General features: G+C 43.9%; 1 protein-coding gene across 1 annotated transcript in view; it reads left to right on the top strand.

The window, feature by feature from the left end:
* ctnna2 (catenin (cadherin-associated protein), alpha 2) overlaps positions 1-21038 on the top strand; it is a 1561189-nt gene that overhangs the window by 141653 nt on the left and 1398498 nt on the right. Inside the window, exon 6 of the mRNA XM_068028796.1 lies at positions 1087-1353. Within this exon, the coding sequence (XP_067884897.1) occupies positions 1087-1353 (267 nt within the window). The remainder of the gene's footprint in view (positions 1-1086; positions 1354-21038) is intronic.

Below are 21038 nucleotides of genomic sequence, written 5' to 3'. Positions count from 1 at the left end.
TGACCTCGTGGCTCCGAAACTCGATCCCCCTACTAATAAAAGCTAACACATCATATGCCTTCTTAACAGCCCTATTAACCTGGGTAGCAACCTTCAGGGATTTATGTACCTGGACACCAAGATCTCTCTGTTCATCTCCACTACCAAGAATCTTCCCATTAGCCCAGTACTCTGCATTCCTGTTACTCCTTCCAAAGTGAATCACCTCGCACTTTTCCTCATTAAACTCCATTTGCCATCTCTCAGCCCAGCTCTGCAGCCTATCTATGTCCCTCTGTACCCTACAACATCCTTCGGCACTATCCACAACTCCACCGACCTTCGTGTCATCTGCAAATTTGCTAACCCACCCTTCTACACCCTCTTCCAGGTCATTTATAAAAATGACAAACAGCAGTGGCCCCAAAACAAATCCTTGCGGTACACCACTAGTAACTGAACTCCAGGATGAACATTTGCCATCAACCACCACCCTCTGTCTTCTTTCAGCTAGCCAATTTCTGATCCAAAGGTCTAAATCACCTTCAACCCCATACTTCCGTATTTTCTGCAATAGCCTACCATGGGGAACCTTATCAAACGCCTTACTGAAATCCATATACACCACATCCACTGCTTTACCCTCATCCACCTGTTTGGTCACCTTCTCGAAAAACTCAATAAGGTTTGTGAGGCACGACCTACCCGTCACAAAACCATGCTGACTATCGCTAATGAACTTATTCTTTTCAAGATGATTATAAATCCTGTCTCTTATAACCTTTTCCAACATTTTACCCACAACCGAAGTAAGGCTCACAGGTCTATAATTACCAGGGCTGTCTCTCCTCCCCTTCTTGAACAAGGGGACAACATTTGCTATCCTCCAGTCTTCCGGCACTATTCCTGTCGACAACGACGACATAAAGATCAAGGACAAAGGCTCTGCAATCTCCTCCCTAGCTTCCCAGAGAATCCTAGGATAAATCCCATCTGGCCCAGGGGACTTATCTATTTTCACACTTTCCAAAATTGATAACACCTCCTCCTTGTGAACCTCAATCCCATCTAGCCTAAATATTTATTTTGTATGTTTCCCAATTGCAGGAGCTGAAAGATCTTCACTGCAGGGATGAAATGGCAGCTGCTCGGGGTGCCTTGAAGAAAAATGCTACCATGCTGTACACTGCCTCCCAAGCATTTCTCCGACACCCTGATGTAGCTGCTACCAGAGCTAATCGAGATTATGTCTTCAAACAAGTACAAGAGGCTATTGCTGGAATTTCAAATGCAGCCCAGTCTACTTCAATGGCAGATGACAAACATGGACATGTTGGCATTGGTGAACTAGCTGCAGCTTTGAATGAATTTGACGTAAGTACCTTAGATGTTATGCAGCTTGTCTTTAGATTTTCCCCACACTTGCCTCAACAATTAAAAATTGTATTCAAATCAACTTTCCATCACAGCAACTTACTTTCAGATCAGCGTTTAATGAGGAGTGAGGATTTGGATCATATGTTCTTTCACAGCTTCCAGTATGACATTTATGATCAAGAAAATTGAACAGATAAGTTTTTTTTTTTAGAGGATATTTACTCAACAGTGAAAGTCTTGCATCCTAAATTTTCCCTAGGGTATTTGTAGCACTTTGTTTTGTCCAAAGCCTTTTGGTCGGTATTGAGTTTGCTTACAGTCCTTCATTGGCCATTTTTGCTCAGCCACCAGGAAAATTGTGACCCAATATAATATCCTTGTCTTTCTTTGTCTGGTAAGAAATGCTGTGATCTCTCTACATCGCATGGAGCTGAAATGTTAATTCAGTTTCTCTCTCCACATATGTTGGCAGACCTGCTAAGAATTTCCACGTTTTCTATTTTTATTTTAATTTCATTGTTGTACTGAAGTGTTTACTTCAAGGCTTTGAACTTGTAACCATAGGAGTAAGCAGATTCGTTGCAGTGGTGCCAAGTTAATTGGAGGCAGCACCTGATCAGTGCTCTTTACCTATTAAACTAGGGTAGAAACTTGTTAATGTATTTGAATTTTCATATGTATGTACGTATTATTCACCTAATTTCAAACAAAATTATGCATTAATTTCATAGTAATATATATGACAGCAATAAAATTCCAGTGCTGCTTAACTTGATTTTATTCAGAACTTATTCCAGAAGGTTGACTTGGAATTTACTACCTCTACCCCAAGGCAGTGAACCCAGCTGACTAGCTTTTTGCTCATCAAAACAATTAAAATGGCGAAAGTTTTTCTATTTTAAAAATAAAATCAAGTGTTGTTGACCATATTGATGGTTGCTTTGTCAAGTTGGTGTCATAAAATCTTTCCATCTGAATGATTGAACTTTATGTTCTGTTCCAAGGTGAAAGCTGCTGAGGAACTTTGAAATAGGGAGTATTTATTGTTTGTTTTGCTTTCAGACCTTTGCCCTTCAGAGATATCTTTGATAGTAGTCTTTGGCACATATAATTTCAGATGTAATCATGCATACATGGTAATGTAAAAAAGTTACTATTTAACACATCAATTTACCTTATTATAGATAAACAGGGAGTATGTCAAATGTAATTGTTCCTGATTGCAACCAAGCAAAGCCTAAGCTGCTTTTGTTTCTGCTACTTAAATAGATGGGTTAATGCAATGGTTCATATGGATCATTTAGTTTTATTTTGCGCACAGTGGGTTTTAATTTCCTATGTAATCGGATAAGCATTTTACTGTGCTAGAGAATTGATGCTTATAAGGAAAGTAGAGTTTTTTGTAAAAAAGTGATGGTGGCAGAGAGAGTACATGGATAATCTGCTGGCTTATCTTCTCTATCATATAGAAATGTATACTGCATTTGAGCAGTCCATGTTCCTCAAGTGAAAGAAGAAGCCAGAACATGAACCATAGAGTTTAAGGGTAACCCAAATGAGTAATTGAAGGTGCAAGAGAAACAATAGCAGAAAGATAATATAAAGCCAAAGAATACTTTAAGCTATACAGAAAATAGCTGGAATTAATTTAGTAGTTTCTTTCAAAAAGATGGATACGATGTGGTTTGAGAAGAGGATGGAGCTCAAAGTAAAGAATAGACAGATGATCAGTAACTGTATGAAACTCATGGGGCGGTGGGGTAGATTTTCAACTTCACCACCCAGCCGCTAATTTATAGACTATGCCCTATGCTCATTCTTTGACAATGGAATGAAACTTAAGTGGGTTCTATAAAGGTCAGACGATCCATTCATTGTCACACTTAGTGATGGTAGGTTTTGATTTTCAGCAGACTGAATTCAGATTCTCAGACTGCCAAGGTTATGAAATTTAACTCGTGTTCTTTGGATTATTAGTCCAGGCCTCTGGATAGCTAGTCATTATGTGAGAGAGGGATTCTGGTAAAGTAGCGTTTATTTCCCATCTCTAGTTGCACTGAACAGATGACGAGGCCTTATTGAATCACTAGTGATACTGCTTCTATTATGTTCGCTTGGCAATTTTACTTTTTTTTTTCCAGTGATGGTGAATTCCAAAACTGTTGGAACGTGGGCCTTGATCCCTGGCCTTTTGTAGATAAATGAACCCGCACCTCCCCTCTTAAACTCTTACCTCTAAAGTATGACCTGAACATGTCCGGTGGGAAAATGGTCAAGGCTGACAACTCCATATACCAGGTATAAAAACAAGAAATGCTGGAACCACTCAGCAGGACGGGCAGCATCTGTGGAAAGAGAAGCAGAGTTAACGTTTCGGGTCAGTGACCCTTCTTCTTTTAACAGTTTATTTTACCACCGATAACTTGCAAACATCAGTACCCTGCTCCCTTCAAGTTAAATTAGTACTTACAAACAATGTCCCTTAATTTCCAAACTGCAATCACTCTGTCAATCACTCAGAGGAGTATGTTCTCATCTGTCTGGATGATCAAGTCTGCCTATGCTTATCCTTGCAAGTCGCAGCTCTTGTCCCTGAACACACTTTTCTAACAGTACGAAAATCACATCTGTAATTTCTTCAATCTTGCAACAATTCCACATCCTGTGTTTATGAATAGCTCATTAACATATGAAGGTGTTTCGATGGGGAAGATTCTGGTTTATCAGCATCACCAGATTGGTGAATGTGTTTCACTCTAACGAAACCGTTTTTGGAATTAGCATTTCCAAGGGATGTGGATGTCCACCCAGATATACTGGAACGCACAGCTTCTAAGTGCTATTTGCAGTTTGGCTATAGGAGTTCAATGGTCGAGATAAATCTGGATAGATGAGCACCATTGTGTCCTATGATTGCGTCAGCTTTCTCTTGACTAGTTATTCATGAAGTCTGTGTTTCATTTCAATTCCCAGCTTGTTCTTCATCAAAAGTTGAATTACAAAGTCTTGTGGTATCCTGGGATGCAACATTTAAAAAAAAATTTGTTTCATGGGATGTGGGCGTCGCTGGCCAGGCCAGTGTTTATTGCCCATCCCTAACTGCCCTTGAGAAGGTGGTAGTGAGCTGCCTTCTTGAACCACTGCAGTCCATGTGGGGTAGGTACACCCACAGTACTATTAGGAAGGAAGTTTTGCATGATGCTTATGCTGTTTGCCATGCAAGTAGTCCTGTGTTGTAGCTTCACCAGGTTGACACCTCATTTTGAGGAATGCCTGGTGCTGCTCCTGGCATGCCTCCTGCAATTGAACCAGGGCTGATCCCCCGGCTTGTTGGTAATAGTAGAATGGGGGATATGCCGGGCCATGAGCAAACAGATTGTGGTTGAGTACAATTTTGCTGCTGCTGATGATCCACAACGCCTCATGGATGCCCTGTTTTGCATTGCTAGATCTGTTCGAAATCTACCCCATTTAGCATGGTGGAAGTGCCACACAACATGATGGAGGTTATCTTCAATGTGAAGACAGGACTTGGTCCCCACAAGGACTGTGTGGTGGTCACTCTTACCAATAGGGACCCAAAGTAGTAGTCTCTCAGATGAGATAGTTGAGGCAAATGTAGAGGTTAAAGCAAGCAAGTCCAGTAGGCAGACCGGGCAGGGGCAGGACAGGGAGCGTGGAAGGTCTGGTAGGCTAAACTGCATTTACTTTAATGCAAGAAGCCTTACAGGTAAGGCAGATGAACTCAGAACATGGATCGGTACATGGGATTGTGATATTACAGCTATTACAGAAACATGGTTGAGGGATGGGCAGGACTGGCAGCTCAATGTTCCGGGCGCCGATCCTTCTGGCGTGACATAGGTGGAGGTAAGAGAGGAAGGGGAGTTGCACTATTGATTAGGGGGAACATCACGGCAGGACTTAGAGAGGATATCCTGGGGGGAATGTCCAGCGAGGCCATATGGGTAGAACTTAGAAATAAGAATGGGGTGATCACTTTGATGGGATTATACTATAGGCCCCCCAATAGTCAGAGGGAAGTGGAGGAGCATATATGTAGGGAAATCACAGATAGGTGTAGGAATTATAGGGTTGTAATAGTAGGTGATTTTAACTTCCCTAATATTGACTGGGACTGCCTTAGTGCTAAGGGACCAGATGGGGAAGAATTTGTTAAGTATGTCCAGGATAGTTTTCTGAAGCAGTATGTGGATGGCCCTACCAGAGAAGGGGCTACACTCGACCTCCTCTTGGGAAATGAGGCTGGGCAGGTGGTTAATGTGTCAGTGGGGGAGCACTTTGGGACCAATGACCATAACTCTATTAGCTTCAAGATAGTTATGGAAAAGGATAGGACTGGTCCTCAGGTTGAAGTCCTAAATTGGGGGAAGACTAATTTCGATGGCATCAGACAGGAACTCTCAAAAGTTGAATGGGAGAGGCTGTTTACAGGTAAAGGGACATCTGGCAAGTGGGAAGCTTTTAAAAGTGAGACAGCAAGAGTTCAGGGCCGGCATGTTCCTGATAGATGGAAGGGCAAGGCTGGCAAGTTTAGGGAACCTTGGTTGACCAGGAATATTGAGGGTCTGGTCAGGACAAAGAAGGAGGCATATGTCCGGTATAGGCAGCTAGGATTGAGCGAGTCCCTCAAGGAGTATAGGGGATGCAGGACTACACTTAAGGAAATTAGGAGGGCGAAAAGAGGCCATGAGATTTCCCTGGCAGTTAAGATAAATGAGAATCCTAAAAGATTCTATAAGTTTATTAAGAGTAAAAGGGTAGCTAGGGAGAGAGTCGGTCCCCTTAAGGATCAGTGTGGCAATCTATGTGTGGAGCCACGGGAAATGGGCGCGCTCTTAAATGAATATTTCTCGTCCGTATTTACTAAGGAGAAGGTCATGGAAGCTAGTGAGTTCAAGGGAGGGAACACCGATATCCTGGAGCATAACATTACAAAGGTGTTGGAGGTATTGAAGCACATTCAGGTGGATAAATCCCCAGGGCCTGACCAGGTGTATCCTAGGATGCGATGGGAAGCAAGGGAGGAGATTGCTGGGGACCTGGCAGAGATTTTTGTATCATTGTTAGCCACGGGTGAGGTACCGGAGGACTGGAGGATAGCTAATGTTGTGCCTTTATTTAAGAAGGGCAGCAGGGATAAGCCAAAGAACTACAGGCCGGTGAGCCTTACATCAGTGGTGGGAAAGTTATTGGTAGGGATTCTGAGAGACAGGATTTATATGCATCTGGAAAGGCATGGTCTGATTAGGGATAGTCAGCATGGCTTTGTGCGTGGGAAATCATGTCTCACGAATTTGATTGAGTTTTTTGAGGAGGTGACCAAGAGGATTGACGAGGGCAGGGCGATGGACGTTGTCTACATGGACTTTAGCAAGGCCTTTGACAAGGTCCCACATGGTAGGCTGCTCCAGAAGGTTTGAACACATGGGATCCAGGGTGAACTAGCAAATTGGATACAAAATTGGCTTGGTGATAGGAGGCAGAGGGTAGTAGTGGAGGGCTGTTTTTCAGATTGGAGGCCGGTGACCAGTGCTGTGCCGCCAGGATCTGTGCTGGGCCCTCTGTTGTTTGTCATATATATTAATGACTTGGATGTGAATGTAAGGGGCATGATTAGTAAGTTTGCAGATGACACTAAAATTGGTGGTATAGTGGACAGTGAAAAGGTTGTCTAAGGTTACAACAGGATATAGATCAACTGGGAAAGTGGGCAAGGGAGTGGCAAATGGAATTTAATGCAGACAAGTGTCAAGTGATGCATTTTGGGAAGATAAACCAGGGCAGGACATATACAGTGAATGGCAGGTCCCTGGGGAGTGTCCTTGAGCTGACAGACCTTGGGGTGCAAGTACATAGTTCCCTGAAAGTGGCAACACAGGTAGACAGTGTGGTGAAGAAGGTGTATGGCAAGCTTGCCTTCATCGGCCGAGGCATTGAGTACAAGAAGTTGGGACGTCACGTTACAGTTGTACATAATGTTGGTTAGGCCGCATTTGGAGTACTGGTCGCCGCACTACAGGAAAGATGTGATTAAGCTAGAGAGGGTGCAGAAAAGATTCACAAGGATGTTGCCTGGTTTGGAAGGCTTGAATTATAAAGAGAGATTTGGATAGGCTGGGTCTGTTTTCCCTGGAGTGAAGGAGGCTGAGAGGGGACATGATAGAGGTATATAAAATTATGAGAGGCATAGATAGCCCGAGTCTGTTTCCCATGGTAGGGGTGACTAAAACTAGAGGGCATAGATTTAAGGTGAGAGGGAGGAGGTTTAAAGGAGATCAAAGGGGTAAATTTTTCACACAAAGAATAGTGGGTATCTGGAATGAGCTGCCTGAGGAGGTGGTGGAGGCAGGAACAGTAGCGACATTTAAGAGGCATCTGGACAGGTAATTGAATGAGCAAGGCATAGAGGGATATGGAATTAATGCAGGCAGGTGGGATTAGTACAGATAGGCATTATGGTCGGCATGGACGCGGTGGGCTGAAGGCCCTGTTTCTCTGCTGTACGACTCTGACTCTAATACTGTAATGGGCAGATGTATCTGTGGCAGGCATCGTGAGGATGAGGTCAAGTCTGTTTTTCCCTCTTGTTGGTTCCCTCACCACCTGCCGTAGACCCAGTCTAGCAGCTACGTCCTTTCAGACTCGACCAGCTCTGTCAGTAGTGGCGCTACTGAGGCATTCTTGGTGATCGACATTGAAGTCTCCCACCCAGAGTACATTCTGTGCCCTTGCCACCCTCAGTTCTTCCTTTAAGTGGTGTTCAACGTGGAGGAGTACAGATTTATCAGCTGAGGGTGGGGCGGTAGGTAGTAATCAGCAGGAGATTTCTTTGCCCATGTTTGACCTGATGCCATGAGACTTCATGGGGTTTGGAGTCGATGTTGAGGGCTCCGAGTGCAACTCCCTTCCGACTGTATACCACTGTACCAGCACCTATGGTGGGTCTTTCCTGCCGGTAGGACATGACCTACCCAGGGATTGTGATGGCTGCATCTGGGACATTGTCTGTTAGGTAGGTTTTGGTGAATATGACTATGTCAGGCCGTTGCTTGACCCGTCTGTGGGACAGCTCTCCCAACATTGGCACAAGCCCCCAGATGTTGGTAAGGAAGACTTTGCAGGTTTGATGGGGCTGGTTTTGCTGTTGTCATTTCTGGTGCCTGGCAGTCCATCTGGTTTCATTCCTTATCGACCTTTTAGCTGTTAGATACAACTGAGTGACTTGCTAGGCCATTTCAGAGGGTATTTTAAGAGTCAACCACATTGCTGTGGGTCTGGAGTCACATGTAGGCCAGACCAGGTAAGGACAGCAGATATCCTTCCCTGAAGGACTTTAGTGAACCAGATGGGTTTTGTGACATTCAACAATGGTTTCATGGCCATCATTAGACTAGCTTTTTAACACCAGGTTTCTAAATTTTTTTTTAGTAGTTGAATTCAAATTCCACCTTCTGCCATGGTGGAATTGGAACCCCTGTCCCCAGAGGAATACCCTGGGTCTCTGGGTTACTAGTCCAGTGACAATACCACTATGCCACGGCCTCCCCCATTTCCAACAACTGTCCATTACAAACGGCCTATTTTTGCAGTACTGTCGCTTGAACTTTATATGTTGGCTCCCTTTTATGTCGAATGCATTCTTGCTGAAGGACTAGCTACACTTTAAGCAACTCTAAAAGTGGCATAGGTGGTATGGTTAAATTTATCTTCTAACTTTTCTCTCCATCCTTCATATATCCAACCTTAGACGTTCAACTTATTGTGTGTCAGAATGTTTTGATTTTCCTTCACCTCAGTTATATTTTTTCTGTTAGGTAAACTATAGCTTACAAACTTAAAAATTGTAGGTATACACAATCCTTGCAATCAGTTGTGTACATCAAATTTAACCAACTGATATTGGTTGTGATATGCATGGTGCATGTATCCCCAGATCAGACCAAAAGTGGCAATCTGATCTTTTGGACATTTCTGATTGGGGCGCTCCAGCTGCATCAATTGTAGGCCTAGCAGAACATTACTGCAGCAAGGGGGCAATGACGTCATTGCCCACCATGTTTGGGGCACTACCTCCCAATTTCCACCAGGTGAGAGGCCATAGTAATTCATTCTGTAATATTTAAGCTATTACTGACTCATAAAATCATAAAGTCTTACAGCATAGAAGGAGCCCATTTGGCCTATTGTGCTGGCTCCTTGAGCTATCCAATTAGACCTACTTCCCTACTCTTTTCCCATAGCCCTGCAATTTTTCTCTCCTTCAAATATGTATGCAATTCCCTTTGGAAAGTTTCTATTAAATCTCATTCTGCCACCTTCAGGCAATGCATTCCAAATCATTATAACTCAATGCGTAAAACCTCATCTCACCTCTGGTTCTTTAGCCTTAAAGCAGTGTTCTCTTGTTACCAATGCTTTGGTCAGTGGAAACAGATTCTTCTTATTTAATCTATCAAAATCCTTCATAATTTTGAACGTTTCCATTAAATGTCCTCTTAACCTTCTCTACTCTAAGGAGAACAATTCCAGCTTCTCTAATCTCTCTATGCAACTCAAGTCTCTCATCCCTGGTCGCATTCCAATAAATCTCCTCTGAGCCCTCTCCAAAGCCTTAACATCCTTCCTTAAGTGTACTGCCCATAGTTGGACATAATACTCAAACTGAGGTCGAACCAGTGATTTATAAAGATTTAGCATAACTTCCTTGCCTTTGTATCCTTTGCCTCTATAAAGCTCAGGATCCTGTGTTTTTTATAAATAGCCTTCTCAACTTGTCCTGTTATCTTCAAAGATTTCTGTATGGAAATCCTAGGTCTCTCTCTTCTTCCACCCACTTTAACATTACGCCATTTGTTTTATATTGCCACTCTCATTGCTCCTTCCAAAAAGCATCGCCCTCATATCTCTGTATTTAATTTCATCTGCCTATTTCATCAGTTTGTCTCTGTCCTCATGCAGTCTTCTACTCGCCTCCTCTGTTGTAGAACTATGTTTTACATTGGTGGGAAGGAGTATTGTGACTTTATGAAAATATATAACATTCATGACCTCATGTAACTTGTGAATTTTTTTTAACTTTATGCGTCAGTTTAAGAAAATACACAAACCTGCTCAGTGTATTTTTTTTAAAACAAACTAATGCCATCTACAGGATTCCTAACAACATTACAGATATTGCACCATTTTATATACCATATTATTTTTGAATATCCACTTTAAAGTGGTTGTAACTACATCAAAGGTTATTACACAAAATAAGAGTGTAGGGGGTAACATATTGGCATGGATAAAGGATTGGTTAGCTAACAGGAAGCAGAGAGTAGGGATAAATGGATCATTTTTGGATTGGCAAGATGTAACGAGTGGTGTGCCACAGGGATTAGTGCTGGGGCCTCAACTATTTACAGTCTGTTTCAGTGACTTGGATGAAGGGAGCGACTGTATGGCAGCTAAATTTGCTGATGACAAAAAGATAGGTAGGAAAGTATGTTGTCAAGAGGACATAAAGAGTCTGCAAAGGGATTTAGATAGGTTAAGTGAGTGGGAAAAAATTTGGCAGATGGAGTATAATGTGGGAAAATGTGAACTTGTCTACTTTGGCAGGAAGAATAGAAAAGCAGTATAGCATTTGAATGGAGACAGACTAAAACTCTATGGTACAGATGGATCTGGGTGTCCTGGTTCATTAATCACAAAAAGTTAGTATGCAGGTACAGCAGGTGATTCGAAGGAAGGCAAATGGAATGTTGGCGTTTATTGCAAGGGGAATTGAGTATAAAAGTAGGGAAGTGTTGCTACAGCTGTAAAGGGCCTTAGTTAGACTGCATCTAAACTATTGTGTGCAGTTTTGGTCTCCTTTTTTATATTTTTTATTCATTTGTGGGATGTGGACGTCGCTGGCAAGGCCAGCATTTATTGCCCATCCCTAATTTCCCTTGAGTGGCCTGTTAGGCCATTTCAGAGGGCATTTTAACAGTCAACCACATTGCCGTGGGTCTGGAGTCACATGTAAGCCAGACCAGGTAAGGACAGCAGATTTCCTTCCCTAAAGGACATTAGTGAACTGGATGAATTTTTACACCAGTCGACAATGATTTCATGGTCACCATGAGACTAGCTTTTTGTTTAAATTCCAGATTTTTATGAATTGAATTCAAATTTCACCAACTGGTGTGGTGGGATTCAAACCCATCTATACTTAAGAAAGGATATAATTACATTAGAAGCAGTTCAGAGAAAGTTCACGACTGATTGCTAGGATGAAGGGATTATTTTATGAGGAAAGGCTGATCGGTTTGGGCGTATATCCATTGGAGTTCAGAAGAATGAGAGGTGATCTAGTTGAAACGTAAGATTCTGAGGGGTCTTAACAGTGTGGCTACTGAGAGGATCTTTCCCCTTGTGGGGGGCTCTGGGACTAGGGGACATGGTTTAAAAATAAGGGGTCTCCCATTTAAGACTGAGATGAGAAGAGATTTTTTCCCTGAGGGTTATCCACCTGTGGCATTCTCTTCCTCAGAGAGCATTGAAGGCTGGGTTATTGAATATATTCACGGCTGAGTTAGATAGACTTTTGATCGACAAGGGAGTCCAGGGTTCTGGGAGACAGACAGGAAAGTGGTGTTGAGGCCACAATCAGATTAGCCATGATTTTATTGAATGGTGGACTCGGCTCGAGGGCAGAATGGCCTACTCCTGCTCATAATTCATGTGTTCTAGTGTTCAGAACTGGCTTTATTCTGTTACAGTCTTGAATAAAATAGCATTTAAGCACACCCAAAGGCAACAACCCATTTTGGAATGCATTCTGCAAGGGTGTTGAGTGTCAATGACCTATAAAAGTTATGTAAAGAGCATGTTGTGCTGAGATGATAGATGACAGCTCAGAATTTGAATATTGGCTGACAATTGGGATCCTCAGAACTATAATGGCTGTAGCCAGGTTGTAAAAGACCACCTAGTCAAAAAAGCAGAGACGGTAGGACTGTGTGTGGACATGTGAGGGACGCGCACAATAATGGAGCAGCTGCTGGAGCTCTCAGGAGGGAGATCTCAGTGATGTGGTACCAGGGTGACATTTAGTAGCATGGCATCATATCTTTCTTCCTCTCAGTGCCCAACTTACAACTACCATATGAAATGCTTTGCAATGTCTTTCTGAATCTGAACAGCAGTATAGAAATGGTGGAGAAAAAGTCAGCTGATTGTAACACCTCCAAAATAATGTCAATCCCAAAAGTATATTCATTGAGCTATATTGAACCTATCAGCTTAACTAAAACCAGTCCCACAGGTAATCATTATAAGTGTATTTAGAATACAAAAATTGGCAAGTCATGCTGCAGCTGTACAGAACTTTAGTTAGGCCACACTTAGAATATTGTGTGCAATTCTGGTCGCCACACTACCAGAAGGACGTGGAGGCTTTGGAGAGGGTACAGAAGAGGTTTACCAGGATGTTGCCTGGTCTGGAGGGCATTAACTATGAGGAGAGGTTGGATAAACTCGGATTGTTTTCACTGGAACGACGGAGGTGGAGGGGCGACATGATAGAGGTTTACAAAGTTATGAGCGGCATGGACAGAGTCGATAGAAGCTTTTTCCAGGGTGGAAGAGTCAGTTACTGGGGACATAGGTTTAAGGTGAGAGGGGCAAAGTTTAGAGGGGATGTGCGAGGCAAGTTCTTTACACAGAGGGTGGTGAGTGCTTGGAACTTGCTGCCGGGGGAGGTGGTGGAAGCAGGTACCATAGAGACGGTTAAGAGGCATCTTGACAAATACATGAATAGGATGGGAATAGAGGGATATGGTCCCTGGAAGTGCAGAAGGTTTTAGTTTAGCCAGGCATCAAGATCGGCGCAGGCTTGGAGGGCCGAATGGCCTGTTCCTGTGCTGTACTGTTCTTTGTTCTTTGAACTTAAAATGATGCGTTTCTGAGCAAGACTGTAATTTTCTTACACGATTGACAGTTAATTACAGTTAATGACTCAACTTTGACAATTTGGGCTATTAATATGGACCAGGACAAGGCAATAGATTGTATATATGCCAAGAGATGCTAGCACATATCCTGTACCATTTGGATTCAGAAACTTCATACCCCATGATCAAATTAGTAGATGATGAGCTAGTAAGATAAAATCTACATCGGCGACATCATCCAGAAATACAGCATCAGTTTCCACATTATTTTTATTTGTTCACGGGGCATGAGCATCGATGGCAAGGCCAACTTTTATTGCCCATCACTAATTGCCTTGAGAAGGTTGTGCTGGTGACCTGCCTTTTTAACTGATGGGGCAGAATTTTATTGGTCCCCAGGTGACAGGTACAGTGGTGCACAATGCACCCCTGCTGCTGGGCAAGTTTCCCACTGGCAAGCTGTGAGGTGGATTGCTACCTGCTACAATTCAACAAGATGGGCAGCCCAATTGCAAAATTAAAGGCCCAATTAAGGGCCCTTTTACAGGGCCTTTGGAAAGGCTCCCTGATATGTGGGGAAGCCACCAGCATCATGGAGGTAGCCTCCCTGCGGTGGTCCGAGGGGGCCATCAGAACCAGAGGCTTCATGGCTCACAGAGGGGGCTGTGGGCAGGAAAAGTAGACCCCACTTCCGCAACGACCCCCTCCCGGAGGGGTTTATTCTGTGATCGGTGGGGCCTTCCCTCTTGGCTATCCTGAATTTGAATTTGTACTTATCTCTACAAGGGCGCCTCCATCTTGAGGTCTCCGACCTGCCTCAGCAGCACTTACCTCTCCTGGTGTCGCTCTGGAGGCTTCAGAGCTGCTGGCCCTGTGATTGGACCGGCAGCACCAGGAGCTCACATGCTCTCCTAAATTCGAGATTTAGTCTTCAGTAATGAAGCTGGGCAAGGGGATGAAGTAACACTGGTTGACGATTTTGGAGATAGTGACCATAATACAGTTATTTTTAGCAAAATCATGGAAAAGGACAAAGATAAAACGAGAGTAAAAGTTCTAAATTGGGGGAAGGCAAATTTTATGAAACTGAGAGGTGATCTGGCGAAAGTGGACTGCATATGAAGGAAAATCAGTGGCAAACCAGTGGGAGGCATTCAAAAGCAAGATACAACAGGCACAGTGTAGATATGTCTCCACAAAGATAAAGGGTGGTACTGCCAAATCCAGAGCCCCCTGGTTATCCTAGAAGCTTACGGGGTAAGTTAAAGCAGTAAAAGAAAGGTTATAAAAGCAAAATACTGCGGATGCTGGAAATCTGAAAAAAAAAACAAGAAATGCTGGAACCACTCAGCAGGTCTGGCAGCATCTGTGAAAAGAGAAGCAGAGTTAACGTTTCAGGTCAGTGCCCCTTCTTCGGAACGTTTATGATGATCACAAAAAATGTAATATTTTAGAAAGCCTAGAGGAGTATAGAAAGCGCAGAGGATAAGTAAAAAGGAAATTCAAAAAGCAAAGAGAGGACATGAAAAATCATTGGCAGGTAAAATCAAGGAAAACCCAAAGATGTTTTATCAGTACATTAAGAGCAAGAGGATAACCAAGGAAAGGGTAGGGACCATCTGAGATATACAAGGAAACTTAGGCGTGGATGCAGAAGATGTGGGCAGGGTTCTTAATGAGTTTTTGTCTCTGCCTTCACAAAGGAGAGTGTTGATGTAGACGTTGTAGTTGAAGAGGAGTGTGAAATATTAGATATGATCAGCATAATGAGAGAGGAAGTACCAGAGGGTCTGACATCCTTGAAAGTGGATAAATCTCCAGAGCCGGATGGATTGCATCCTAGGTTGTTAAAGGAAGCCAGGGAGGAAATAGCGGATGCGCTGAGGATCGTCTTCAAATCCTCACTATATACAGGTGAGGTGCCAGAGGATTGGAGGTCGACGAATGTTATACCATTGTTTAAAAAGGGTGCGAGGGATAGAACAAATAATTATTGGCTGCTCAGTCTGACCTCGGTGATGAGTAAATTATTAGAATCAATGCTGAGGGACAGGATAAACTGCCACTTAGAAAGGCACGGATTAATTAGGGATAGTCAGCATGGATTTGTTAAGGGAAGGCCATGTCTTACTAACGTGATTGAGTTTTTTGAGGAAGTAACAAGAAGGATTGATTGAGGATAGTGCAGTGGATGTGGTCTACATGGATTTTCTTAAGGCATTTGACAAGGTCCCGTATGGCAGACTGGTCAGGAAAATGAAAGCCCATGGCATCCAGGGGAATGTGGCATGTTGGATCCAAAATTGGCTCAGGGACAGGAAACCTAGAAAAATAGGAGCAGGAGTAGGCCATTCGGCCCTTCGAGCCTGCACCGCCATTCAATACGGTCATGGCTGATCATCTAAACTCAGTACCCTGTTCCTGCTTTCTCCACGTATCCCTTGATCCTTTTAGCCCTAAGAACTATATCTAGCTCTTTCTTGAATATATTTTAATGATTTGGCCTCAACTGCTTTCTGTGGTAGAGAATTCCACAGGTTCACCACTCTCTGGGTGAAGAAATCCCTCCTCATCTCAGTCCTAAATGGCTCTTATCCTTAGACTGTGACCCCTGGTCCTGGAATCCCCCGCCATTGGGAACATCCTTCCTGCATCTAGTCAGCCCAGTCCTATTAGAAGTTTGTAGGTTTCTATGAGATCCCCTCTCATTCTTCTAAACTCTAGCGAATACAGGCCTATTAGACCCAATCTGTCGTCTTACGTCAGTCCTGCCATCCCAGGAATCAGTCTGATGAACCTTCACTGCACTCCCTCCATAGCAAGAACATCCTTCCTCAGATAAGGAGACCAAAACTACACACAATACTCCAGATGTGGTCTCACCAAGGCCTTGTATAATTGCAGCAAGACATCCTTGCTCCTGTACTCGAATCCTCTCGCTAAGAAGGCCAACATACCACTTGCCTTCTTAACTGCCTGCTGCACCTGCATGCTTACTTTCAGCGACTGGTGCACAAGGACACCCACGTCTCGCTGCACCTCCCCCTTTCCCAATCTATTGCTGTTCAGATAATCTGCTTTCCGTTTTTGCCACCAAAGTGGATAACCTCACATTTATCCACATTATACTGCATCTGCCATGTATTTGCCCACTCACTGAACCTGCCCAAATCACACTGGAGCTTCTCTGCATCCACCTCACAGCTCACACTCCCACCCAGCTTTGTGTTATCTGCAAGCTTGGATATATTACATTTAATCACTGCCTGCCACTCGGATAAAGACCCGTTTATTCCTACTCTTTGTTTGCTGTCTGCCAACCAGTTCTCTATCCATGATCTAGATCATAAGATCATAAGAACTAGGAGCAGGAGTAGGCCGTCCGGCCCCTCGAGCCTGCTCCGCCATTCAATAAGATCATGGCTGATCTTTTTGTGGACTCAGATCCACTTACCCGCGCTCTCACCGTATCCCTTAATTCCTTTATTGTTCAAAATGATATCTACCTTAGCTTTAAAAACGTTTACTGAAGAAGCGTCAACTACTTCACTGGGCAAGGAATTCCATAGATTAACAACCTGACCCCCAATCCCATGTGCTTTAATTTTGCACGCTAATCTCTTATGTGGCACCTTATCGAAAGCCTTCTGAAAGTCCAAATACACCACATCCACTGGTTCTCCCTTATCTATTCTACTAGTTACATCCTCAGAAAACTCTAGTAGATTTGTCGAGCTTGATTTCCCTTTCGTAAATCCATGTTAACTTTGTCCGATCCTGTCACTGTTTTCCAAGTGCTCTGCTATTACATCTTTTATAATGGACTGTAGCATTTTCCCCACTACTGATGTCAGACTAACTGGTCTATAATCCCCTGTTTTCTCCCTACCTCCTTTTTTAATTAGTGGGGTTACATTAGCTACCCTCCAATCCGTTGGAACTGTTCCAGAGTCTATAGAAATTTGAAAAATGACCAACAATGCATCTACTATTTCTAAGGCCACTTCCTTAAGTATTCTGGGATGTAGAGTATCAGGCCGGGGGATTTATTGGCCTTCAATCCGATCAATTTCCCTAACACAATTTCCCTACTAATACTGATTTCATACAGTTCCTCCTTCTTACTAGACCCTATGTTCCAACATTTCTGGGAGGTAATTTGTGTCCTCCTTTGTAAAGACAGAACCAAAGTATGTATTTAATTGGTCTGCCATTTCTTTGTTCCCCATTATAAATTCCCCCGTTTCTGACTGTAAGGGACCCACATTTGTCTTCACTAATCTTTTTCTCTTCACATATCTATAGAAGCTTTTACAGTCAGTTTTTATTTTCTCTGCAAGCTGACTCTCTCATACTCTATTTTCCCCTTTTAATCAATCCCTTTGTCCTCTTTTGCTGAATTCTAAACTGCTCCCAATCCTCAGGTTTGCTGCTTGTTCTGGCCATTTTATATTTCTCCTCCTTGACACTAATACTATCCCGACTTTCATTTGTCAGCCATGCTTGAGCTACCCTTCCTGTTTTATTTTTGCGCCTGACAGGAATGAACAATTGTTATAATTCATCCATGCGCTCTTCAAATGCTAGGCATTGCCTATCCACTGTCAACCCTTTAAGTAACGTTCCCCAATCTGTCCTAGCCAACTCGTGCTTCATAGTTTACTTTATTTAGATTCAGGACCCTAGTTTCAGAATCAACTCTCTCACTCGCCATCTTAATGAAACAAAGGGTAGTAGTTGATGGATGTTTTTACAAATGGAAACCTATTTTCCAGTGGCGTCCACAGGGCTCAGTTTTGGATCCCTTGCTATTTGTGGTATAAAATGATTTGAACTTAAATGTGGGAGGCATGATTGGGAAATTTGCTGGTGACACAAAAATTGGCCGTGTAGTTGATGGTGAAGAGGATAGCCCTAGACTCCAGAATGGTATCAATGGTTTGGTTGAGTGGGCGGAAAAGTGGCAAACTCAATTCAATCCAGAGAAGTGTGAGGTAATGCATTTGAGGAGGGCAAAGTAAGCGAGGCAATACACAATAAGCAGGATGATATGGAGAGGGGTGGAAGAAGTGAGAGACCTTGGAGTGCATGTCCACAGGTCCCTGAAGGTGGCAGGACAGGTAGATAGAGTGGTGAAGAAGGCATATGGAATGCTTTCCTTTATTGGCCGAGGTATAGACTACAAAAGCAGGAATGTAATGCTGGAACTGTATGCAAAAATGCTGGTTAGGTCACAGCTGGAGTATTGCGTATAGTTCTGGTCATCACGTTACAGGAAAGACATAATTGCTCTGGAGAGAGTACAGAGAAGATTTACAAAAATGTTGCCAGGGCTTGAAAGTTGCAGCTATGAGGAAAAATTGGATCAAAGAACAAAGAACAGTACAGCACAGGAACAGGCCATTTGGTCCTCTAAGCCTGTGCCGATCTTGATGCCTGCCGAAACTAACACCTTGTGCACTTCCGGGGCCCATATCTCTCTATTCCCTTCCTATTCATATATTTGTCAAGATGCCTCTCAAACGTCGCTATCGTATCTGCTTCCACCACCTCCCCTGGCAGCAAGTTCCAGGCACTCACCACCCTCTGTGTAAAAAAAAAAAACTTGCCTCGCACATCCCCCCTAAACTTTGCCCCTCGCACCTTAAACCTATGTCACCTAGTAACTGACTCTTCCACCCTGGGAAAAAGCTTCTGACTATCGACTCTGTCCATGCCGCTCATAACTTTGTAAACCTGTATCATGTCGCCCCTCCACCTCCGTCGTTCCAGTGAGGGCTAGGGTTGTTTTCCTTAGAACAGAGGAGGCTGAGGGTTGACTTAATTGAGGTGTACAAAATTGTGAGGGGCCGAGATAGAGAAGACAGGAAGGACCTGTTTCCCTTAGCAGAGAGGCCAATTACCGGGAGCACAGATTTAAGGTGATTGGTAGAAGGATTAGAGGGGACACGAGGAAAACCTTTTTCACCCAGAGGGTGCTGGGTGGCTGGAATTCACTGCCGGGAACGTAAGTGGAGGCAGAAACCCTCAACTCATTTAAAAGGTACCTGGACATGCACCTGAAGTGCTGTAACCTGCAAGGCTACGGACCAGGTGCAGGAAAGTGGTATAGATTTAGTCGCTAGTTTTTTTGGCTGGCGCAGACATGATGGGCTAAATGGCCTCCTACTGTGCTGTAATTTTTCTATGGTTCTATTATTCTCAATTGGATGGCAGGTCCTCTGGCAGCTAATTAGGAGGCCACCTGCGGTGAAATTGCTAAGTTGGTCCTGCTGCTGGCAAGTGTGGGCTCGGGACCTGCTTTTTGGCCCGACAGTAAAATTCAGCCTTTGCAGTCCATCTGATGTAGATACTTCCCCTGCCTGTTAGGCAGCAAGTCCCAGCATTTTGACCCAATGAAAATAGAATGGCGATATATTTCCAAGTCTTGACTTGGTGGGAAAGTTGCAGGCAGTGATGTTACCATTGTGCCTCCGTCCCTTGTTCATCTAGGCAGTAGAGGTCACAGGTTTGGAAGGTGGTGTTAAAGAAGCTTCGTTGAGCTCCTGCAGTGTGTTGTACCGATGGTAGAGGGAGTGACTTTTAAAAGTGGTGGATGGGTTGTATCAAGTGGGCTGCTTTGTCCTGGATGCAATGAGCTGCACAACCCTCCGAAATATCTGCCCTTTTCTGATTCTGGCCTCGTGAGCATCCCAGATTTCTTCTCCTTTGGCCTCCTTGTCTCGAGACTGGAGGTGGTCAGTGGTTTGTGCAGCAGCGCCTGGAGTGGCTATTAAGGCCAATTCTAGAGTGACAGACTCTTCCACAGGTGCTGCAGATAAAATTGGTTGTCGGGGCTGTTACACAGTTGGCTCTCTCCTTGCGCTTCTGTCTTTTTTCCCGCCAACTGCTAAGTCTCTTCGACTCGCCACGCTTTAGCCCCACCTTTATGGTTGCCCGCCAGCTCTGGCGATCGCTGGCAACTGATTCCCACAACTTTTTTTTTAAAGAGATACAGCATTGAAACAGGCCCTTCGGCCCACTGAGTCTGTGCCGACCAACAACCACCCATTTATACTAACCCTACAATAATCCCATATTCCCTACCACCTACCTACACGAGGGGCAATTTACAACAGCCAATTTACCTATCACCTGCAAGTCTTTGGATGTGGGAGGAAACAGGAGCCCACGCGGTCACAGGGAGAACTTTCAAACTCCGCACAGGCAGTACCCAGAATCGAACCCGGGTCCCTGGAGCTGTGAGACTGCAGTGCTAACCACTGTGCCACCCTTGTGATCATTGTCACAGGACTTCATGTCGCGTTTGCAGACGTCTTTAAAGCGGAGCAATGGATGGCTGGTGGCTTTGGTACCAGTGATGAGCTAGCTGTACAATGTGTCCTTGGGGATCCTGCCATCTTCCATGTGGCTCACATGGCCAAGCCATCTCAGGCGCAGCTGGCTTAGTAGGGTGTTCTGCTGGGAATGTTGGCCGCTTCGAGGACTTCTGATTTAAAGTAGCAAATATAACCCCTCTATTCAAGAAGTGGGGGAGGCAGAAAACAGGTAACTATAGGCCAGTTAGCTTGACGTCTGTTGTGGGGAAGGTGTTATAATCGATCATTAAGGAGGTTGGAGCTGGGCACGTAGAAAAACTCAAGGTAATCATGAATAGTCAGAATGGTTTTGTGAAAGGGAAATCATGTTTAAACAATTTGTTGGCGTGACATGTGCTGTGGATAAAGGGGAGCCTAT

The sequence above is a fragment of the Heterodontus francisci genome, chromosome 1 (assembly GCF_036365525.1).
Source record: "Heterodontus francisci isolate sHetFra1 chromosome 1, sHetFra1.hap1, whole genome shotgun sequence".
Taxonomy (NCBI): Eukaryota; Metazoa; Chordata; class Chondrichthyes; order Heterodontiformes; family Heterodontidae; genus Heterodontus; species Heterodontus francisci.
The sequence above is the reverse complement of the archived record's forward strand: the minus strand, read 5'-3'. Positions and strand labels throughout refer to the sequence as shown.